Raw genomic sequence first — 21,506 nt, 5'->3', positions numbered from 1 at the left:
ATTCAACCTGTAATTTTACCCATATAATCCACATTTATGGTTTATCAGCCTTCTCACATTGATTAAGCTTGGTAAACAATTATCTGAGCAATACGCTCAATTTAGGGTCAAACAGTGTAAGGCCAGCAAACTCCCTTACAGTTGCCTAGCATGTCCTGACACTCACCATAGGGCAATATGCCAAATGAAGTGATAAGATTTCCTGATTTAGAGAGTTTTTACTACTGGTTTTGTTACAGAATATTTTATCATCTTTGATGATAAAAAAAAATCTCTGATATATCTTTTTTAATTGTGCACACCAACACTGAATAAGATGCTTGTTGTTACGTTTTTACACTTTTATATCATTACTAATTATTCCAGCACATACCTGAGAAGTATGACTAATGACTTTAATGTAGAGGTGAAGTGCTGGAGAAATGTACAGCATGAGAAACTATATTGCTGCTTTGAAGTGTATCTTCTAACAGAAATACGCAAACAATGGTGTGGGAAAGGAAAAATGGACTACCAAAAACAGGGAAGCTAAGGACAGGTGAATGCTGGTTTTTATGTATGGAATCCTAAAACTCCTCCTTGTAAAAAAGCTTTCAACAGAACATCAGTTCTCACAGCAGAAAAATCAAATTATCCCCCAAACGATGCCTAACAAGGTCTGCCAGAAACAACAGATTAGCGCAATGCCTCCTTCAGTAATCAAATTCATATTTTATTGCTACTTAGAATATACAACAGACATTCAAAATTACATTAACTTTCTGTATGTTTAGTCATTGCTGATGGCATAAAACTGGATTATGTGATGTCCATGCTTAGTTCACTCAAAATGCTTTTACTAATGTCAATTTTTTTTAAATGCTCCTTTTAAAATCAATCCAGCAAAGTAATAAGAGTATCTAAGGCAGATTGTAACTTCACCTCCCACAATATTAAATTGCATTAATTTATCTTAAAGAGAATTGTGTCTACTTATTTCTCACAATGAATAAAGGGGTTCACTTTGCTATTGATTCTACTTCACCTACAGAAGTGGTACTTTTAATTCTATTAGGTGATTAACTGTTTAGACAGCTTGTATTAAACTCTTTCTATTTTATGAATTCTCTGGGCAAACTGACACATCAATTTTCTCAGATTATAAAAGTAGAACTAGTCAATTTCATGCATTTAAATGTGGCATTTACATGCTGGATTTATGCTTAAAACCTGATCTTTCTTCAAGGATATGCCACAAACCACATTCTCAGCTGATATAAAGGTAAACTAACTACACTGCAACAACTAAATAAATTGTAACACTAGGGAATTGCTATTTTTCTTTACCTGTGGTTGTGGTCTTTGCCGACTTGGATGTTGTTGTATTTGCCGCATTCTTGGTGTCCTTATCTTTCTCTTCCACCCGAGACTTTACCTCTGGATTAGAGATATTTTTGGTTGCTTTCTCCACAGATTCCTTCTTTTTTGGAGAAGCTGTTCTGGAAATCTTGTCTAAAGATTCTTTTGTAGCTGGCTTTGGTGAAGCCACTTGTTTTGATTTACCATCACTTTTTTTAACAGGAGAAGATGACTTGGTCTTTGTACCCTGCTTTTTTGTCTTTGTCTTGTCTTTGAGGTCTTTCTTCAAAGGTTTACCTAAGTTCTGTTCAACTGGCAGAGCCTCTGGATCAACCATGGTAACATCAGGGTGCCTGGGGGAAGGGCTGCGATCCTGCATTGGGACAGGTGGTGGGTCAATGTGTTTGTATGTAATTGTCTTGTCCGTTGGAATGGTTTCTGACTCATCTTCAGAGTCAATGTTAGCATCTGCAGTGATGGAAGGGCATTCCTCAGTTTCTGGGGGAACATCGGAATCGGTCTGGGATGGGGCAGACTCACTCACAGATGTGGGAGGGGTTTCATCACACTGCCGCCCTTGCTGCTTTCCCCCAGAAGGAGGCTGAGCTCCCCCAGACTGAGTTAGTGGCTTGTCTTGATCTAGAGACTGTTCTTCACTTGCAAACCACTCAAGGGGATTTGGGTTGATAAAGGACGGTGAAAGTTCAGTTTTGGGATGTTTATATTCACAAGAGGACACAAGGCATAAGTCAACATCTTGACGGGATTCTGCTAACGATTTGCTTGGAGTGAAATGTGCACTTGCTTCATAGGAATAGCTGGTAGCTTCAGGTGACCTCCCAGTGGTGGCTCCCCCAGTTGTCTCAAATGAGTAATCTGTGGCTTCAGGTGAACTGGAGTCTTTCCCACTTGTCTCATAGGAGTAAGTCATGCCCTCTGATGACCTGGTGGTTCTCCCAGTTGTCTCATAGCAGTAGCCAACGGCTTCTGGTGACTTAGAGGTTTTCCTTGTCTCATAGGAGTAATCCGTAGTATCAGGTGATCTGGTAGCTTTCCCAGTTATCTCATAGGAATAATCTGCAGCTTCAGGTGATTTGGTGGTTTTACCAGCTGTCTCATAGGAATAATCTGTGGCCCCTGGTGACCTGGTGGTTTTCCCTGTTACCTGATAAGAATAATCTGTGACCTCAGATGACCTCATATTTTTTGCAATTATCTCATATGAGTAGTCTGTACCCTCGGGTGACCTAGTAGTGCTCCTGGTTATTTCATAGGAATAATCTGTAGCGTCAGGAGACCTAGTAGTTTTTCTGCTTGTCTCATAGGAATAATCCATGGCTTGAGGTGATCTAGTAGATTTTCCAGCTGCCTCATAGGAATAGCTAATATTCTCTGGTGACCCAGTAGTTTTCTCTTGGGCCTCATATGAATAACTAAGTTCTTCTGGTGACCTGCTGCTTTTCTCTGAATCTTCTTTATCTGGGCTGAGTAAAGGTTCTGGACTGTGCTTTGATAGGGCTTCCTGATAACCAAGGGCTTTGACAGGAGACACTCTCTGTGACAACAAAGGTGTGTGACTAGCTGACACCGCTTCTGCGATTGCAGGAGGCGAATCTGGAAAAGTAGGAGAATACAGAGGAGAAGATTCCCTTGGAGTTAATGGAGATAGATCAGATTTTGGTGACATCTTTTCTCCTAGGCTCTGCCCCTTTTCTGAGGTAAAAGAATGCAGTGACATCTCTCTGGGTGGAACACTGCCTGAAAAAGTTTCCTCTGGCAGTGGTGAAGCTACCTGGGAAGGTGTATGAGCTGATGAACTTGAGGATGAAGCTTCAATTTGAGAAACTGAAATAATTTCTGAAATATCTTTCTCTTGAGAGTAAGATGACTGCTCCACAGGTGAAATCTTCCGTGCAAAAGGAGGCTCCTGTATATCTGAAGGGCTATAATCTACTTCCGTTGGTCCATTTTCAGATATATGGTGTATACCAGTGCCTACAGCAGGATATTCTGGAGACTGCCTACTAAAATCCATTGCTAAAGACTGCTCAGGCGACTCCCGACCATATTCTACTGACATAGCTGACTGCTCAGGAGATCTTTGATCATGCACCGGTGTTCTTGATTTTGCAGTTTTAGGTGAGTAATCTGGTGGAGAAATTGACATAGGCCTTGGGCACTCTTCTTTAGATGGAGACATTTCTGTTTCCTGAAAAGTTGTTGGTGTTTGTACAACTGACACTGAAAGGGAATCATCAACTTCAGTAGAGTGGGGAGAACCAACTTCAGCATGCAAAGAAGGAGATACATCATCAGTAGTCGGTTCTGGAAATGAGCTAGTAGCAACAGATGCTGTAGAGACAGAAGCTACTCCTTCAATATGAGAATAGGTATCTTCTGCAACAACCTCATCAACAGGAGTTGCAGACTTGTCAGAGACAGTGCCTTCAGAAATTGACATTTTGGTATCTTCTTTTAAGGAACCAAACTGACTGATATCTATTTGAGTTGGTGAGAGATCACCTGTTAATTTCCGCTCATCCAAGACCAGTGATGACTGGGAGCTGCTGGGTTCTGTATCCTCCATTTTCCTTTCCAGGCTGAAACCTTCCTTAATTACCATAAATTCCATGCTTTTTTCATCTTGTTTTTCTTGGAAGAGGCCTACAGAGCTTGCTTCAGAAGCTGGGCTCATCTGAACAGGTGATTTTTCTTTTTCAGGTTTCCCCTCAGAAGGACTTCCATAATCTCTGGTGGGAGATTTTAAATCAGCACTCAAAAATGTATCATAAGTGGTCTCTGAACCTATCAGTGGTGGACTCCGCAGAGGCGAGAGAACCTTTTCAATAGGAGATTCTGAATCTGGCACGGGCTCATCCATAGGGCTTATTCTGCATTTTGCAGACTCATCTTTGTCTTCACTGAACTCAAAGCTAACAGGAGCTTCTGTTGACTTTTCACTGGTTTCAGAGGGAAGCTGACTGGACTTTTCATCAGTGGGAGACTGATAATAAGGTGTGTGGCCAGCACTACCAGCAGCAGACTGTGAGGGAGATGCTACTTCTAATGTTTTATCTTCAGGGCTCGCACAGTGCTCTTCACCAACTTCTTGGTGTACATCAGGCAATTTAGCAGTGGGGACAGACTCAGAAGAGACCTTGATCTCATTGGGAGTGAGTGAAAAGTTCACACTACGTTCACCCAGAGGTGTTTTGGCAACAGGTGATGGAGGGGACAAACTGTCAGCTGGACTTTCGGCTGAACTATGTTTTCCACCATCTTCTTGATAGGGTTCTTTGATTTCTAATTTGGCAGTGCCTTGGATTTCACTTTCTCTTTGCCGGTATACATCTTGGAATGCAGATTTACAGAATTTGTCTTCCTCTAGTGAAGAGGGTGGTGAGATGGTGGAAGCTGAGGCATTATAATCCTTACCTTCTGTGGCCTCTGTTTTAGAACCTTCAGATAACCCATTAAAAGCATCTGGAAGTGGAGAAAGTTTAGCTCTACTGAACTCCTGAGAGTACAGTGATGTCTCATACTTGGTAACGTTCACATACTCCTGAGAGGGTGACTCGCTTTCCTCATTGTTAGTTTCATCACTCATGACATCTCGGGGTGTTGACATTTCATCCATTGGAGTTGGTTCACTGGATATTTCAATGGTGGACTGTGTGTAACCTGAAGTAGCAGTGAATTCCTCAGGTTGATCTTCTCTATTTTCTTCATCAGAAACAGTGGCTTCACTTTCTGAACCACCAGGTAGCGTCTCATCATGGATAGAAGAAGCTGGTTCAATCACTGGAGACTGAGACTCTGAGCGTTTAGTTGGTGTAATAATGAGTAAGCCATACTTATCCTCAGCTTCACCTGATTCTGCAGCTTTGTCTACCACAGCCATCACATAATCTTCTTCAGCTTCTGTTTTTTCAGTTTCCTCTTCATCTCTGATGTCTTCTGCTTTGTCTTCCTCATCTTCTTCAGTCTCTTCAGTTTCTGCCTTTTCTATTGCTTCTTCCCTGTCTTCTTCAGCCCGTTCATCAGATGCCTCATAATCTGCCTTTTCAATATACTTTTCATCTTTAATGTTAGCATCTACTTGAGTCATTACTTTTTCTGAGCCACCTACAATTTTTCTTGATTCTTCTATATATGGTTTTGTGGCATCCAGTTGTGTTTTTTCTACTTCATTTTCATCTCGTTCTTCAGCTTCTTCTGTCTCTGCCTTTTCTTCATAATCTCCTGCTTCAGATGATTCTTCCAAGCCAGTTCCCTCATCTTCAAACTTTTCGTTGTCATCAACCTTGTGCTTTTCCACTGGTTCCAATTCTTCAGGTGTCTGTTCACACTCACCCTCAGCCTCTGTGGTAGTTATGCCTTCATCAGATGACTCGGCAGGTCCTTCATTATCCAATTTTTCTTTTTGTACTTCAAAGGTGTCTTTTTGTACTGTGTCAGTGAGTTTCAGATCATCCTTTATAAGTGCAACTTGAGATTTTGTTTCTTTTATTGTTTCTACTTCTTCAGCTTTTAATTCCTCAAAATCCTTTGTTAAATCCTCTGGTGAAGACATAAGGGATCTCTCTGCTTCAAGATCCTTTCCACCACCTGTAATTTCTGCAGCTGCTACAGTTGTGGCTCCAACTGCTGCAAGGGCAGCTTGTGCTCCACTGACTTTGAGGTCCTTCTTCACACTTTTAACTTTACCTTTTTCCTTTGGCTTTCCAGCAGGTATTGGTTCTTTTTTAACAGGTTCCTCCTTCTTTTGTGGTTTCGGCTTTGCTGCTGGCTTTTTGGCTTCATTTGAAGGAGTAGCTGTCTTCTTTGTTTCTTTAGGAACCTTTTTGATGTCCTTTTTGGCTTCTTTGTCTTCCTTCTTGATTTCCTTCTTCTCTTCTTTTTTAGCTTCTTTTTTAGCTTCTTTTGTTGAAGCTTCTTTCTTTATTTCCTTCTTAGTTTCCTTCTTCTCTTCCTTTTTCACCTCTTTTTTAACTTCTTTCTTGATCTCTTCTTTTTTTGGTTTTTCCTCTTTTTTGATGGGTGTTTTCTCCTCTCTTTTAGAAACCTCTTTCTTTGGCTTTTCTTTTTCCTCTTTCTTTTCTTCAGATTTTGCTTTGACTTCCTTCTTCACTGTCTTCTCCTTCGACATTTTCGGTTTTACATCTGTAGTTTGTTTTTCAGGAATTTTTTCAGGAATTTCAGATTTCACTAGTTGTTCTTCCTTACTTGCTATGTCTTTTTCCACCACTGTTGGTTTGGTCTCTACTTTTGCTGGTTTTTCTTTTTTAACTGGAGCTTTTTCTTTGCCTTCCAGCTTCTGAGGCTTTTCTGGTACTGGACTAGGCTTCACTGTCTCTGGTGTTTCTTCTTTAGATTCCTTTCTGACAGGCTTATTTGGTGGTGTCTTTGCAGCAGGCTTGAGACTCTCCTTGCTGTCTGTTCGTTGTTTCAATTTTGCTTGTTTCACAGCTGGACTAGCAATGTTCCCAGTTAGGTCTTTTTGTGTAACCATTGGTTGTTTAAGGAAGTCTAAGTGTTTGAGTTTTTCTAGTCCCTCTAGAATATTATACTGGGTGCTGTTTCCAGGAAACAGAACTCGGATAATTTTTTCTGCAGGGTTAGCTGGATGCCACACAATCAGGGATGAGACAGAGGTGAAGTAGGATAACGGAATGTCTAGTTCTTGGCCATTTGGTAGCAGGAATTCAGCTTTATCTTTGTTAGTACCACTCCACTGCTGCATAAAATATTGCATCTCTTTGCTATTTTTGACAGGATTAAGCACATACATCTCAAGTTTGCCAACTCCCATTTTCTGAAATAAAATGATAGGGTCAATGGTATTTCCTGTATTTCTGAAAAGAGGTTCTGGTTTCATAGACAATTTATTTAAATACTGGAGAGTAAAGCAAGCTTCTTCTACACTCCTCTTTACTCTAAAATTAGGATCCAGGTTCTTCAGGTTCTCAGGTACATTAAGGAACACAACACCTAAATCAGGTGAGATCAGATTTTTCATCCAGTCACTGTTGGTAGTAGACCCTTGGGACTGTTCCTCTTCTAGTTCGGCTATCTTTCGCTGAAGCATGCTATTGATTCCTGGCAGATTGTCATCTCCAATGTGAGTGAGCAGAATGGAATCTACCCTGTCCAAATGCCGGATAAGTTTCCAAAAACAAGATTTTCTTTCAGATCCTCCATTGATAAGCATATTGAATCCATTCACTGCAAACAATGCAGAATCCCCTCTTCCCCCTGGGAAAATGTAACAGCAGGGTTTGGAGAGCTTCAAGAAACCTCCTGAGGTTGGAGGCTCCAAAATGTCAAAAGGTGATGGCACTTCTACTGATTCTGACAGATACTCAGTGAATTCAGAGAGTCCTTCCATCTCAGGCAATATAGAAGCTGAGTTGAGTTTAATGTTGATAAAGTCTTGAAGGTTGTGTCTGTCCAGGTTGGAATTTTTCCAGTCCCCTTCCTCAGGGCAGAAAAGAGTTAGGCTGGCTTTGTTGGCAGGGTGTGTGGTGCTCAGTAATTCACCAATCTAGAGTTATAAAACAAAAACACAAGAAGATACAAACAAATTCATTTTTTTAGTGAGAATTAATGTCAACACATAGTATTTCCTGACCAGATAGATAAAACCTTTTTCATTTAGTTCTGCACTGGTGAGTCCCCATCCTAGAAGCTAAAGTAACATATTACCACAATTAGTTTACTGCTGTATTTTTTTAAGTACAAAGGAAGACCTTATTTCTGGTCAGTACTGCCCAAAGGACAGTATCCAAGGTTTCCTCTTCCCTCTTCCATATTTTATAGAAGGATGGTACTAACTATTATACTGAGAGGGTATGAGGACTGCGAGGGTAATGCAGCCTGAGCTACCACTGTATCTCTCTTGTGGACTCATGAGTCTCCCTGCTGGTCCAGTCCACCCAGAAGAGACAGCCAAATATCTAAAGGACTAAGTACAACCTCTTAACAAGCAGAGAGTAACTGCAACACAGAGGAGGCCAGCATCCTCCCAAGGGCAGCTGCCGTCCTTCCTCCTTCTCTCATGGGATATATTCCACCACACCATCGTTACTGTGGGTCTTTCTGCAGGCTGGCTCCTGAAAAGCCAGTATTGCTCCCAGATTTATCAAGATTGGCTGCAGGGGAGTTTTTCAGAACAGTAACCGTAAGATGGTGGAACTTGGAATCCTGCAGGGAAGAAGCAAAGCAGTAAGCAGCACTAGAATCCTGAACTTAGACCTCTTCAAGGACCTCTCTTCCTCTACTTGGAGGAATCCCATCGTTTAGGGTTCTAGAAAACACAGGGCTCCAAGACACTCGGTCAATATTCAAGCACCTTTCCTTCAAGCTCAAGACCCGTGTATTCCTGTGAGCAACAAATCAGTCAAAGGGGTCAGGAGACCTGCATGGATAAGCAGGGAGCTTCTAGGAAAAAAGAAATTTATGGGATATGGAAAAAGGCACAGACCACATGGAAGGACTATAGGAATATTGTCAGAGTATGCAGGGATATAACAATGAAGATCAAGGCCCTCCCAGAATTGAGTCTGGTAAGGGCTATCAAGGACAACAAGAAGGACTTCTACAGGTACATCAGCAGCAAAAGGAAGATTAAGGAAAATATGGGGTCACTGATAAATCAGACTTATGTCCTGGTTATGGAAGACTTACTGAATGCCGTCTTTGCCTCAGTCTCTACTGCTGAGGCGAGTCCTCAGACCTTGGAGATAAGGGAGGCTGGAGAAAGGAAGAGTCTTCTTGGTTGTAGGGGGTTGTGTTAGAGATCAACTGGGCAGACTTACGATCCATAAATCCATGGATCCTGATGACATGCACCCACATATGCTGAGGGAGCTGGCAGATGTTGCTAAGGCACTCTTTGAAAAATCACGGAGAACAGGAGAGGTGGATGATGGCTGATGACTGGAGGAAAGTCAGTGTTACTCCCATCTTCAAAAAGGGCAAGAAGACGGACCCAGGAAACTACTGGCCAGTCAGCCTCACTTCCATCGCTGGAAAGGTGATGGAATAGATCATTCTGGAAGTCATCACCATGCAAATAAAAGAAGATCATCAGGAGTAGTCAGCATGGATTCCCCTAGGGGAAATCATGCTGACCAATCTGGCAGCCTTCTATGATGGCACGGCAGGATGGGTCAACGAGGGGAGAGCAGTGGATGTTGTCTACCTTGACAAAAGCAAGGCTTTTGACACTGTCTCCCATAACATCCTCATAGCTAAGCTCAGGATATGTGGGTTAGATGAATGGACACTGAGGTGGATCAAGGACTGGCTGAACGGCAGAGCTCAGAGAGTTGTGATCAGCCAAGGAGAATCCAATTGTATTCAAACTGTTTATCAACAACCTGAATGAAGGGATAGAATGGACCCTGAACAAGTTTGCTGATGACACTGGGAGGAGTGGCTGATACATCTGAAGGCTGGGCTGCCATTCAGCATGACCTCAAAAGCCTGGAGAAGTGGGTGTAGAGAATGAAGTTCAACAAAGGCAAGTACAGGGTTCTGCACCTGGGGAGGTGTAACCCCAAGTACCAGTAACCGGCTGGGGGCTGACCTGCTGGGAAGCAGCTCTGCAGAGAAGGACCTGGGAATCTTGGTGGATGACAAGTTGTCTAAAAGCCAGCCATGTGTCCCTGTGGCCAAGAGGGTCAATGGTATCCCCTAGGGGATACCATTCCTGAAAAGTCAGTACCATTCCTTCCACCAGGAAGAGTGTAGCCAGCAGGTTGAGGGAGATGACCTCTACTCAGCCTTAGTGAGACTACATCTGGAGTGCTGTGTACAGTTCTGGTCTCCACAGTTCACAAAAGACAAAGAGCTAGAGAGGGTCCAGCAGTGCCCGCAAAGATGATGAGGGGACTGGAGCATCTCTCTTACGAGGAGAGACTGTGGGAGCTAGGCCTGTTTAGTCCAGAGAAGTCTGAGAGGGGATCTTGTCAATACATATAGATATCTCAAAGGCAGGTGTCAAGAGGATGGTGACAGACTCTTTTCAGTCGTGTGCAGTGACAGGACGAGGAGTAATGGCCTTAACCTAAAACACAACAAGTTCCACCTCAATATGAGGAAGAACTTTATACTGAGGATGGCAAAGCACTGGAACAGGCTGCCCAGGGAGGCTGTGAAGTCTCCCTCTCTGGACACATTCAAAATCCACTTGCTTGGACATGTTCCTGTGCCACTTGGATGTTCTCCTGTGTCACCTGCTCTGGGTGCCCTGGCAGAGGGTTTGGACTGAATAATCTCCAGACATCCCTTCTAACCCTAATGATTCTGTGAATCTGTGATTAAGAAATGAGTTAGTACTTCAGAAATAGAAACAGTTTTAAGTTTTTGGGCCCCTCTCTCCAAGAGAGATACTGAGGTGCTTGAGCATGTCGAGACAAAGGCAATAGAGCTGGTGAAGGGTCTGGAGCACAAGCCTGACAAGCAATAGCTGAGGGAGCTGATTTTGTTTATCCTGGAGAAAAGGAGGCCTGGGGGGGATCTTATTGCTCTCTGCAGCTGCCTGAAAGGAGGGTGCAGCCAGATGGGTGTTGGGCTCTTCTCCCAAGTAACAAATGACAGGATGACAGGAAATGGTCTCAAATTGCACCAGAGGAAGTTTAGATTGGGTATGAGGGAAAATTTCTTCCCCAAATGGGTTGCCAAACACTGCCCAGGGAAGTGATGAGTCACCATCCCTGCAGGTATTTAAGATGTGTAGATGTGGTGGTGCTTGGGGGTATAGTTTAGTGTTGAATTTGGCAGCATTGGGTAAGAGTTGGACTTGATGATCTTTGAGATCTTTTCCAACCCAAACAATTCTGTGAATTTACCTTTTCCAACCTTAACAATTCTATGAATCTATGATTCTAAGTTTTGTATTTCTGAGATTACAAGGTCCAGAGCCAGAGAAAGATCAAGGAAAAAAAAAAATTAAGAATGCTCTTGTCACTAGTTTGATTTAAAACTCATGGACCACAAAATTTGAAATCTAGAGTAATTCCATTAATTTTGACATTATTAGTTAACCTGCCAGAAACAACTGCTGCAATAAAGGCACAGAAAATATGAATTTCCATGCCACAGTATGAAGACTTGTTTTCTATTCCACTCTAAACTAAAAAAATCCTGTATTTGACGGTCCCAGATAAGTAGACAAACATGAAAAAGTATGACATATTTTACCTTATCTCATTTCCACAGATATTTTCATTTGATTTTTTTAACTGACAATTCAGTTAAATGTAGCTCATTTCTGCTCTATTTGCCCTTAACAAAGAGACCGCCAAACTTCTATAAAGAAGTATTCAGATATAAAATGTCAGCAGAAAACATGCCAGCACATCATCATTCAAAATACCACAACCTTCTTTGCAGAGACTCAGTTGTCAGTTCAAGCTTTAAGAACAGTTTTCGTAAGGATGATATAGGTAACACTACAGCTGAATAATTGGAAATTCTTGGACCACAAGCTGTATCTACAGAGGAAATGAATATATAAAAGATTAATGATGTTTGATTGTGCTAGATCTCTTTGGGCCTCTCTGTGTGTAGGTCTCACTTTTTTCTTTGTGTTACATAACTTATTTTTAGCGTTTACCAAACATAGAACTCAACAAAGATGCACTGGCTGTTATAAAAAAAGTCCATCCAATAGATAAATGAAGCCCCAAATAAATATTTTCTACCTTCCTGTATCATCATTACTGAGTATCTAAACCATCTGACAGGAGTATAAATAAATCTTATAAATATGTCAGACATGGCCCTGTCTGAATGACAGCAAATGAAAAAACAAAGCAGAAAGAATAAATGGAGAAGAGGCTGAAAAGGCTGAAAGATAAGGACAATAGGGAAACCATTGCTGGTTTTTATTGCAGAATTAAGAGAGGCAGCACAGATGACAGCTTTGAAATGGATTTACAATCTCAACAGTACTCCTTATGATATGTCTCTGATCAGGGTTGAAAACACATTTATAGAGAGAGCCAAATATAATAAAAGATCACTTCCTCTGAATAAATAAATCCAAGTCTGTTGTACACATAAGGAAATAAAACTTGAGTACACACTGCTTCTCACAAAGGGCCAATTTTCTGTCTAGATTTTAAAAAATTATATGATAACATACTGGGCTAATGGATATACCATGTCAAGGTTTGGAGTGAGTCCTCTCCAGTTTATATTATACCATATTTGGATTTCTGCTTCATACTTCTAAATTCTGACTTTTTTGCTCCTAAAAGTTGGCATGCATAATGCAGGCAGTGTTAAGCCACTGGAAGCCCAGGCTAATTAAAAATTCAAGAAAGTTTATTTGAGGCATAGATCATAACTGTTGGGAATAGCAAGTTCAGTCATGCCTCAGAAAAAGTATCAATGGATTTGAATTTCAAATGGTGACATTAGGGATAGACAGTAACATAGTGAGGTAGCCATTCTTTCTCTTCTCCAAATTCAAAACCATTCTGTGAGCAAAGAAATATACCTGTAAACCTGAATGTATTTTCAAACATTTGAGAGACATCTGTTGAAGAATCCTTACGTTTTAAAGGTGTCACAGCTAGTGAAGACAAACAGTAAGTTGGCTTCTCAGAGAAAACACAGTATTACTTCTTACCGTGAACCACAAAGGTACAAAGAAAGGTCTTCCTGTTCTAGCTGCTGTTACAGAAGCAGGGGAATGAGACACTTTACACCTTCCCACACAGGAGAAATTGAAAATTCTGCTTTTAGGCATTGCCTGAAGGGAGTTCTGCATGCTAGGGATGGATTTCTGAATTAGACTTTATACAAGTATCTCCCAAAATGATACTTATTTGCAAGCACATTCCTTGACCTTAGTTCAGGTTCAGCCCAGTGACGTAAAAATGGGCAGAGGCCAGAAACACTTACTCCACTGTACATGGTTATAGAATCATAGAATTGTTTGGGTTGCAAAAGACCCTTAAGATCATTGAGTCCAACTGTAAATCTGGCACTGCCAAGTCCACTAGGATCAGTACAGCACAGTAATTCTTCCATCTCATCACCACATAGAAAACGAGTAACCACTTTTTCTAGACCTTTCTTTCTAATTTTTTGTTTCAATTTTTAAAAAATGTTGCACACATGAACTGCAGTATGGCAACATGATCTTTCTTCAGTTTCATGAAAGCTTGCAGACACACTGAGACCCCGAGGCTTCAGAAACAATAGGCTGGAAGCCAACACTTGCTGAGAGCCATGCCAGCTGGCTGGTGAGCACGCTGCCAGCCACAGAAATGAGCCAAATGAGCCTTACTCATAGCCCATGCGAGTGTGCCCTGCACACCCACTACTGCAGGCACATTAAAGAAGAGAGCAAAGTAACAAGTTATGAAAGAAATGGCATTAAATACTGGTATACTTCATGCTTATCTTTTTGGTATGTAAAAATCACACGTTTTACAGATTCACTGGCCATATTTTAAACACTACTATAACAAAGCTCATAGATGGTGCAAAAAATACAGCTATTCTGATGGCCACTCTCTGTCTTATTAATGCCACTTACTAGTTAGCCACATGCAAGAACCTCAGGTCAAGTACAATTTGACTGCTTTGTATGTGCACCTTAGATAAACAACCTGTGTATTTTAAATACAGCACTATCTCCTTCCATTGTTGAGGGTTCCTTGATTTTCTCTTTCTGAAAGTTGTAATTTAATTTCCCAAATTAATATTTAATTATTTTGTTAGGCAATTTACATGAAAACTAAAGTAAAATAAAGAAACATTTTGCAAAAAAGCCTATTAATGAAGAATAAAGAGCAGCAGCATCAGGTTGCTTATGCTAACTCTAACAAGACAGAGACCCATTTTGGGTCTTCTAGAAATCTCTGCCAGCACATTACAATTCATGGGAGACTTTCTAAACATACCTCTTGATCTGTGAAGATCTCAATGAAGTTCTGGAAGGAGAAGGATCCTGACTGAAGAATGAGTTCTCCTGTGTTTTCAAAGCACTGGCCAGTTAGAACAAGGAGCTTGTGCCTTGCAGCATCTGTGATCATTAAGCGCACCTAAAGTGAAGAAGAGAAATACATCAATAATGGGAGCAACCACGTGTTTCAATATTCCACTGAGAACACACAGTTTATCTGTCCTAATTTAAAACCAGTGTCTGGAACAGGACTCTCAAAACATTATGGAGTTATAGCGCTGTTTACAAAAGACAAAGAGAAAGGGGAAAATGTGCAAAAAAGGAAGGGCAAGATGCAATCAGAAAGAAGGTCTGAATAATAAATCAAATTAATGACATGGAAAAAACGGCAAGGAGCAGAACAGAACACAACTTGAATGAAGAAATAATTTTTTTAACAACAAACTTATTCATAGTGTAGCTCTTGGTTTACTTTTACAGAATTGTATCAGGACAACCTTGGTAAACTATTTAAGAGCAGATGCTTGTTACTTTATCTGACCCTCACTACAGCTACTAATTATTCTTGTTTACCACTCCCAAGGGGGAGACTTATGTGCATGCTAAGAGAAAGCCATATAGTCTAAATTTAGGAACAAAACTAAACAAAACCTCTGTAAGATTCTGTACTGTTAAGTAAATGCTTTGCAAATACTTTGAAAGTCTTACTGAACACTGAAAAACCACTTCAGCCTATGGTAAGCTATGAATTTCAAGTCCACTAATTACTCTATTAAGGAAGAATTAAATCAAACCAGAATAGTGATTCCAGAATAAGGCTATTGACATATTAAACTAAATGAGCAAATAAGCAGAATCCATCTGGGACAGCTCCACATGATATTGCATCCAAGCTCCATCTCCATGGAGATGACACAATCAACTCAGCTCTCCTAGCAAGATATTCTTCCCAAGGTTTATATTGATTGTTAAGCAATCAGTTGTTCTAAATAACTCTTGAGAATGCCGGGAGGCTGAGCCAGGAAGGCTTAACCTGAATCTTTGCTGAACAACTCATGTTTTCAGTACAACTAGAAAACAGACACTGGAGTGTATGTATCTAAAAGAAGGTCCCAACTCTACCATGTCTTCACTGTTATTTCATTAAATAAGTGACCCTGATGCTGGGCACCAGAAAGTTTCTTTAACTAAATGTAGGACTAATGCTGGTCTGCCACTAATTGCACTAAATAATTATAAATTCAGAAAGATCATGTATGGATTGAGTGTATCTATTTCTATTTCAGACAAAAATATAGGTAAGTGCAAACATTTTTCTGATGTGCATTGCTCTAATCTTCTGTTATCACTCTATTAAAACTGTATCAGAACTGCCTTCCTCTTCTAAGTTTTCTTTTGTTGCTGCCAACAAAATGATGAGCAGTGCACACCAGTCTGATAACTTTTGTGTAACCTCAATACATTTTCCAACAGTAAAACTACTTCCTGACTTGTGAGCCACTGATAATGTGACTGTCATATAATTCTCCTTCAACCTACTTTAATAATTGACAATAAAGTATGTTCTGCAGAGCTAGCAAACTATGCCAAGAAAAAAAGTAAGTAAGTATTTTCAGATTGCAGAGCATGATGTGTTCACATGGAAGACCTTAAGAGACACATAAATTCTGTGTCTGGGTACAAATAAGGTTTTTTGAAGGACTACCAGGAATTTGTCTCCTGATTTCAAGACCACTCAGTTTCAGAAGAAATACTGCAATCTGGTAATTCCATTCAGTTTAACTGTTGGTTGAAATTCAAAACTGGTTCAAGTAAGTGCACAGCAAGATGTAGCCTCAGACAAAACAGAGGTTAAAATGGAGTATGAACAGAGACGGGCACATCAGCAGGTCAGTGGTTTCCCAGACTCACAGTACAGTCACAGGAACATTAAAGCAACAGAGTGGGGACTTCCTAAAAAGGAAGTAAACGTTCATCAGGGTTTTCTTCAGGAAACAACCATCTCTCTCCCTTTGGGCCTCTTTCTTAGGGGAGGTATTTGGCATTTGACAGAACATGACAGGAGCTCTGGGCACAACCATGCTTGGACTACCAGCAGGTAAGGCTATTAGCAGCCAGATTAGCAGGTATATTTTATTTCTTTCTGGGTATTTTTTTGTTTCAGTTTGGTTTTCTTTTTATGCTGTCGTTTTACTTTGGTTTGTGTTTTGTTTCTTTGTGTGATTTGCTTTTTCTTGAGTGAATAGATTCCAGTTCCTCTTCTGGTGAAGTGAGAACTTCATGGTGTATCTCTGTCTCCCCCAGATTTCCAGACCCTGGAAATCTCTGATATATGAAATTAAGTTTTACGTTTGCCATAGTGAACAGATAATGTCTACTCCAACCTCTGATTTAATTCTGCCACCTCTTTCTGATCGTCTCTTTCTGAATTCTGTCTATTCAGAGCCTTGCTTAGCCAGCCAAGTTAAATCTCATCTTGTAACATCTGACTGTGACCAGTTTGGCAGGATGAAAGCAAAGTAAAAATTGCCTCCCACAGTCTAGTGAGATAAAATTTACAGTAACATAGCCAAACATCTTCCAGAGCCAAAGGAGTAAGCCCAGGGTTCAGAAATCATTAATGGGGCTCAGATCATGTTCTTCCATGTAGTCATCCATCAAAGGAATGACAAGCAACAGTAACAGAAATAGCATTTCCCTGCTTTTGGCAGTTTTTTGTCCCTTCTACCCCTCCACACACGCACACACTTGATAGCTTTTTACTCTGAATGAATGCATAGAGAGCTGCTATCCTGGTGACCCCCTTGTCCTTACCAAGCACCTCTAATGGCTTGTAAGAGATCTCCATGCATTGTATTTTAGTAAATAAGTTGCCATTAACTAAGGTGACTTTTCAATTTCTACAGCTTCAGAAATTTCATTTGTTTTGGAGTCCTTTCTTCTGTTTGTGTTCAACATCATTCAGCAGTTGACAGCAAAATAGTTTTTTCACCAGTTACCACCAGCAGAATCACTTCATCTCCCCATAGAATGAGACTGTGGCAGTGCTTCCCAGCACAGACCAGCAATGCAATTATCCCTATTATTTCAACCTTCAGTCTCACTAGCTAAATAGATCAATTTTGTCTTTGAGCTATACAATCAGTTCTTTGACCCTACTGAGTTCATAAGGAATTGGCAGTCCTCTTGTGGGCATTCTCCAGGGTTCACTAATCATGTCACATGCTTTTTGAACAACCTAGAGTCACCACCACATAGTTGGTAATTCTTCTCAGAGACCCAAATTTGTCCCTGGGCATCTTCAGGCACTTTCTTCATACATAAAATAGGCATCCAGAGCTACCAAACAATAGCAAAGCAGAAGAATAGCAGAGGCAGGTTCACCACAGTTGTCTCCACTCCATGAAGAAGATAATTTGATGCATTATGAGAAAAGGAATTCTGGGATCAGAGGTGTGTTTCTGTCCTATGCCTCTGACAATATGTCATGAGTCTGGGAAACCAGGGAAAAGATCAAGGGATGGGTGGCATTTTTCATGGTATTTATTCCAAATATACCCTTTCACTGACAGTCAGGATCTGCTCTCAGAGTCTGATAAGACTTTGAAAAATAGTATTTGAGTTTGTCAGTCTCTAAGCTGGCAGGCAGTGACTGTGCTCCATAATCACCTCCACCACATCTGCTTCAATGCTCTCAACATGTCCACTTAATGGAGCCTTTGTGATATGTCAAACAAAGTATTTCTGACTTACCTCGGTACTAACTGCTTCATCTGAGGGATTGATGAGGACTACAGTTTCTAAGACATCACTTCTGTGGTGAAGAATCTTCTGACCTGCAAGTGCAGAGAGGAAAAAAAGAAAAATTAAATTCAACCGTTATAAACCAGGATTTTCCATGAGTTTGCTGTATGTTTCATTGTGTCACAGCCCTCTGGTTGCCCTGGCTGGAGGAGTATCTGTAACTTACCTTTTTCTCACAGAGCTGGTGCAGGTAAGGGAGTAACCATCATCAGCTGAGCATCTGACCCTGACAAACCAAGTGAAAACTAGAACCCACACTGCCAAAATGTTCCCTTCTGCCTTCCACTGGTATGGATTAACATTGGGACCCTGCAAAAAGTTCCCTATGGGGATTGTTAGACACTTGCCATGCTGCCCTGCTTCATCTTCCTCCTGCTTACAAAAGCTGGAGCAAGCAACGTCAAGCAACAAGAGTGACAGGGTGTACAAATAACATCTAGATCCTGAATTAGTAAATTCTGGGCAAGTTTGGAGCAGCCTTGCAGCATACTGGCTTTCATACTTAAGTTTGTCTCAGTATTTAATAGTGATATTCATCTCACTGGGAGTGGATGCCAGAAAAACAAAACAGGACTGTTGATTTATTTTCCCCTTATGTTAATTGGCAAGTTCTTATCAGGGTCTCTTTCTGTGAGAACTGCAGTGAGATTAATTAGCATTGGATTGTCATTCAGAAACCCAGACTGATAATTAGTCTAAAAAACCAGAAGAGCTCTCCCTTCTGAGCAAACTGCTTGGCGCAATATTAATCAATTAAAATAATTAATTAGGCTTAAAAGGGAGTATGGGACACAGACCTATCTGCCAACCTAGAAAAACTCCCCTGTAAAGAGACATAAATTAACAAGGCTGAGGATGGTCAGGCTGAAAAGAGCTCCACATGCCTGAGAGCATTGTGTGAGAGGAAGGGCAGCTAGCCATTCCCACAGTGTCCCTGACTGGGGCAGGCTCGGTGCTGCCCTCCCTGCCCCAGCAATGCCCTCTTCCTCGCTGACCTGCCTGCACCACTCCTGCCTTCTTCCTCCTCCTTGCCTTGAGCTCCCACTCTGCTGTGTCTGTTGCTGTTGCTCTGGGGAATCTCTACATTTATAAGCATGTGAGCTTGCAATCAAATGATAGAAGGTGATGGAGAAAGAAAATAAAAATAGTGCTTTCAAGTAAAATGTGAGATAGAGTTGTAGTCTATTCTCTTGTGCATGACAGTGCCTAGAAACTTAGGAATAATATCTATTTAGTTGGAAGAAACTTAGTTTTCTTAACATGTATTTTTTCTGCTATACTTCCTTGAAAGAAGGAGACAGATTATATATTACAAAAGGGGAAGAGGGCAGGTCTCTCTCCCCCTGCAACATCCATTTCTGGTATTACCCTTTGCAATTAAATTTATTTTTATAGTTTTGCTTCCTGGCCTATCAGAAATGCACACATAAAGCTCCAGTCAGTAAAACATCCAGATAGCTCTGTTACTGCAGACTCCTTCAGAAGATGATCCATGCTCTGATATTTTAGTTGTTTGCCAGATTTCACTTAAATTAAGAGATTAGGCAGAGTTTATTGAATCTAATCGTCAAGGAAATGAAAGAAATCATCACCCTTTAGCAGACACTGAAACTTCTTGCTTAATAATTGGTGACACTGAGCACATACTTTGCTTCAGGCCAGACTAAGCCTCATATATCATTAGACATGAACAGATTAAACACAGGTAGAAAAGAAATGCAATTAGCCACATGCAAAGTTACACAAAGATGCATAGCTTTCACTAGGCTCAAAGCACACACCTAGGACTTAACTGAAGCTGCTCCAAGTCGTGTGTCTGTGTAGCTGGGAAGGATCTGACCCGAGGAGTCACAGCTCCTGGTGACCAACACTAATGGTGGTTACTTACATCCTAGCAGACTCCCTGCTGTAGCAGTTGTGTGGGTTCATGGGCCCTGAGACTGATTTCCAGAGGCAGGCAGGTGTTGTCTGCACCATGTACATGGTGCCCACTCAGAGATGCATGTGTGACTGTCTCCCTCTTCAACTCCTTGGCATAAACATGTTACTGATTATCATACAGGGTGGGGACCCAGCACTGGCAGGGTGTGAGTCACTACAAGGGCTCCCATGCCATGGAACACCTGGGAAGTTTGCAGCTACTTGCTGATGTCAATAACATGGTCCCATGTCACCGATTGCATAATAAAAGAGACTTTGAAAAACTATTTGCAACTTTGTAGGAGCAACACAGGCTTGCTGCCCAGGTTGATATCCTCAGCTGGAACGAAAGAAAGTCTCACATAGGAACAGTTTTATCAGACAAATTAACTATCACAGTGTGGGAACAGAAAGCAGCAACAGCACTCCATAAACTGGCGAGAGACTGCGACTTACTAAATTACAGATGGAGTGGGAGAATCTGAGACTTGTGTAGATCTGGGGTTGCTTCAACTCTACTGGATTTTTGCAGCCTCTCTCTACACATGCGACAGATCATTTCTGTGATTTGACAGAGGAAGAAAGGAAGAAACTTCCATGTTGCACAGGAGTGGTTGGGTGGATAGATTTTACCTGTTTATAGTTTCTGGAAAGCAGAAACAAAGCCGCTTCTAAAGACTTCCATATCTAAATACTATTTTTGTTTGGAAGAAATCTAAGTATCTGCTCATATTTTGATTTTATTAATTAAAGCTTCAAATGAAAAACTGATATGAGCAAAGAGTCTTGGCAGCTGTTTGATTCAGAACAAGAACAGAGAGGACTAATAAGCATGTAAAAATTGCTTAAAGAGTGGCTTTTGCATTCATCAACCCAATTTCTATGGCCATAGGATCCTAATGTCCCCCGGCTCATCCAAATATCAATGGCATCTATTGTGTGATTATTGAGATGGGGATAGTGTTAGTCACATTTCCTAGAAAAGTGACTGAACAGATTTCTTATCTTACACAGTCAATTTTTTCAGGCCAATCAAGCAGCACAATCATGAGGGCCACTTTTAACAGTGACTATGTTAAATTCATGCAAACACAAAGTGCAAATGAATGGCAAGGGAAAGAAATCAGTCCTCATTCAAGTTTTGTTTAACCAAGCATCACTCCTGACACACAGTTTTTCTTGGGCATGCCTGTGTGACCCAACCCATGGGTGTGCATGCTGTAAGAGGCTACTCAATACAGGGGTTCCCACCAGCTTCTCCTGCCACCCCAGGTAGACATCAACATTCACTTGTTCCCTATCAATGCCATTTCCACACAAAGTAAACACAGAGGAAGCGGCAAATCCTGTGGTGATTCTTGGCAGAAAGGGTGAAAGGAGTATTCTCCCTGAAAGTATTCCTTCTCCCTGAAGGTGGTAACTGTTTGACACCTGATCTGGCATTCAAACACATTTCTCTGGCAACTTTAAACATCTCTTGTTTTTCATTGTAAAGAACTTCAAAGTATCGTTTCACCAC

General features: G+C 41.0%; 1 protein-coding gene across 1 annotated transcript in view; it reads right to left on the bottom strand.

Moving 5' to 3' along the window:
• MAP1B (microtubule associated protein 1B) overlaps positions 1-21,506 on the bottom strand; it is a 69,449-nt gene that overhangs the window by 3,520 nt on the left and 44,423 nt on the right. Inside the window, exons 3-5 of the mRNA XM_048290746.1 lie at positions 18,017-18,099; positions 14,262-14,402; positions 1,327-7,882 (exon numbers count right to left, since the gene is read on the bottom strand). Of these exons, the coding sequence (XP_048146703.1) occupies positions 1,327-7,882; positions 14,262-14,402; positions 18,017-18,099 (6,780 nt within the window). The remainder of the gene's footprint in view (positions 1-1,326; positions 7,883-14,261; positions 14,403-18,016; positions 18,100-21,506) is intronic.

The sequence above is a fragment of the Corvus hawaiiensis genome, chromosome Z (assembly GCF_020740725.1).
Source record: "Corvus hawaiiensis isolate bCorHaw1 chromosome Z, bCorHaw1.pri.cur, whole genome shotgun sequence".
Classification (NCBI taxonomy): Eukaryota; Metazoa; Chordata; class Aves; order Passeriformes; family Corvidae; genus Corvus; species Corvus hawaiiensis.
The sequence above is the reverse complement of the archived record's forward strand: the minus strand, read 5'-3'. Positions and strand labels throughout refer to the sequence as shown.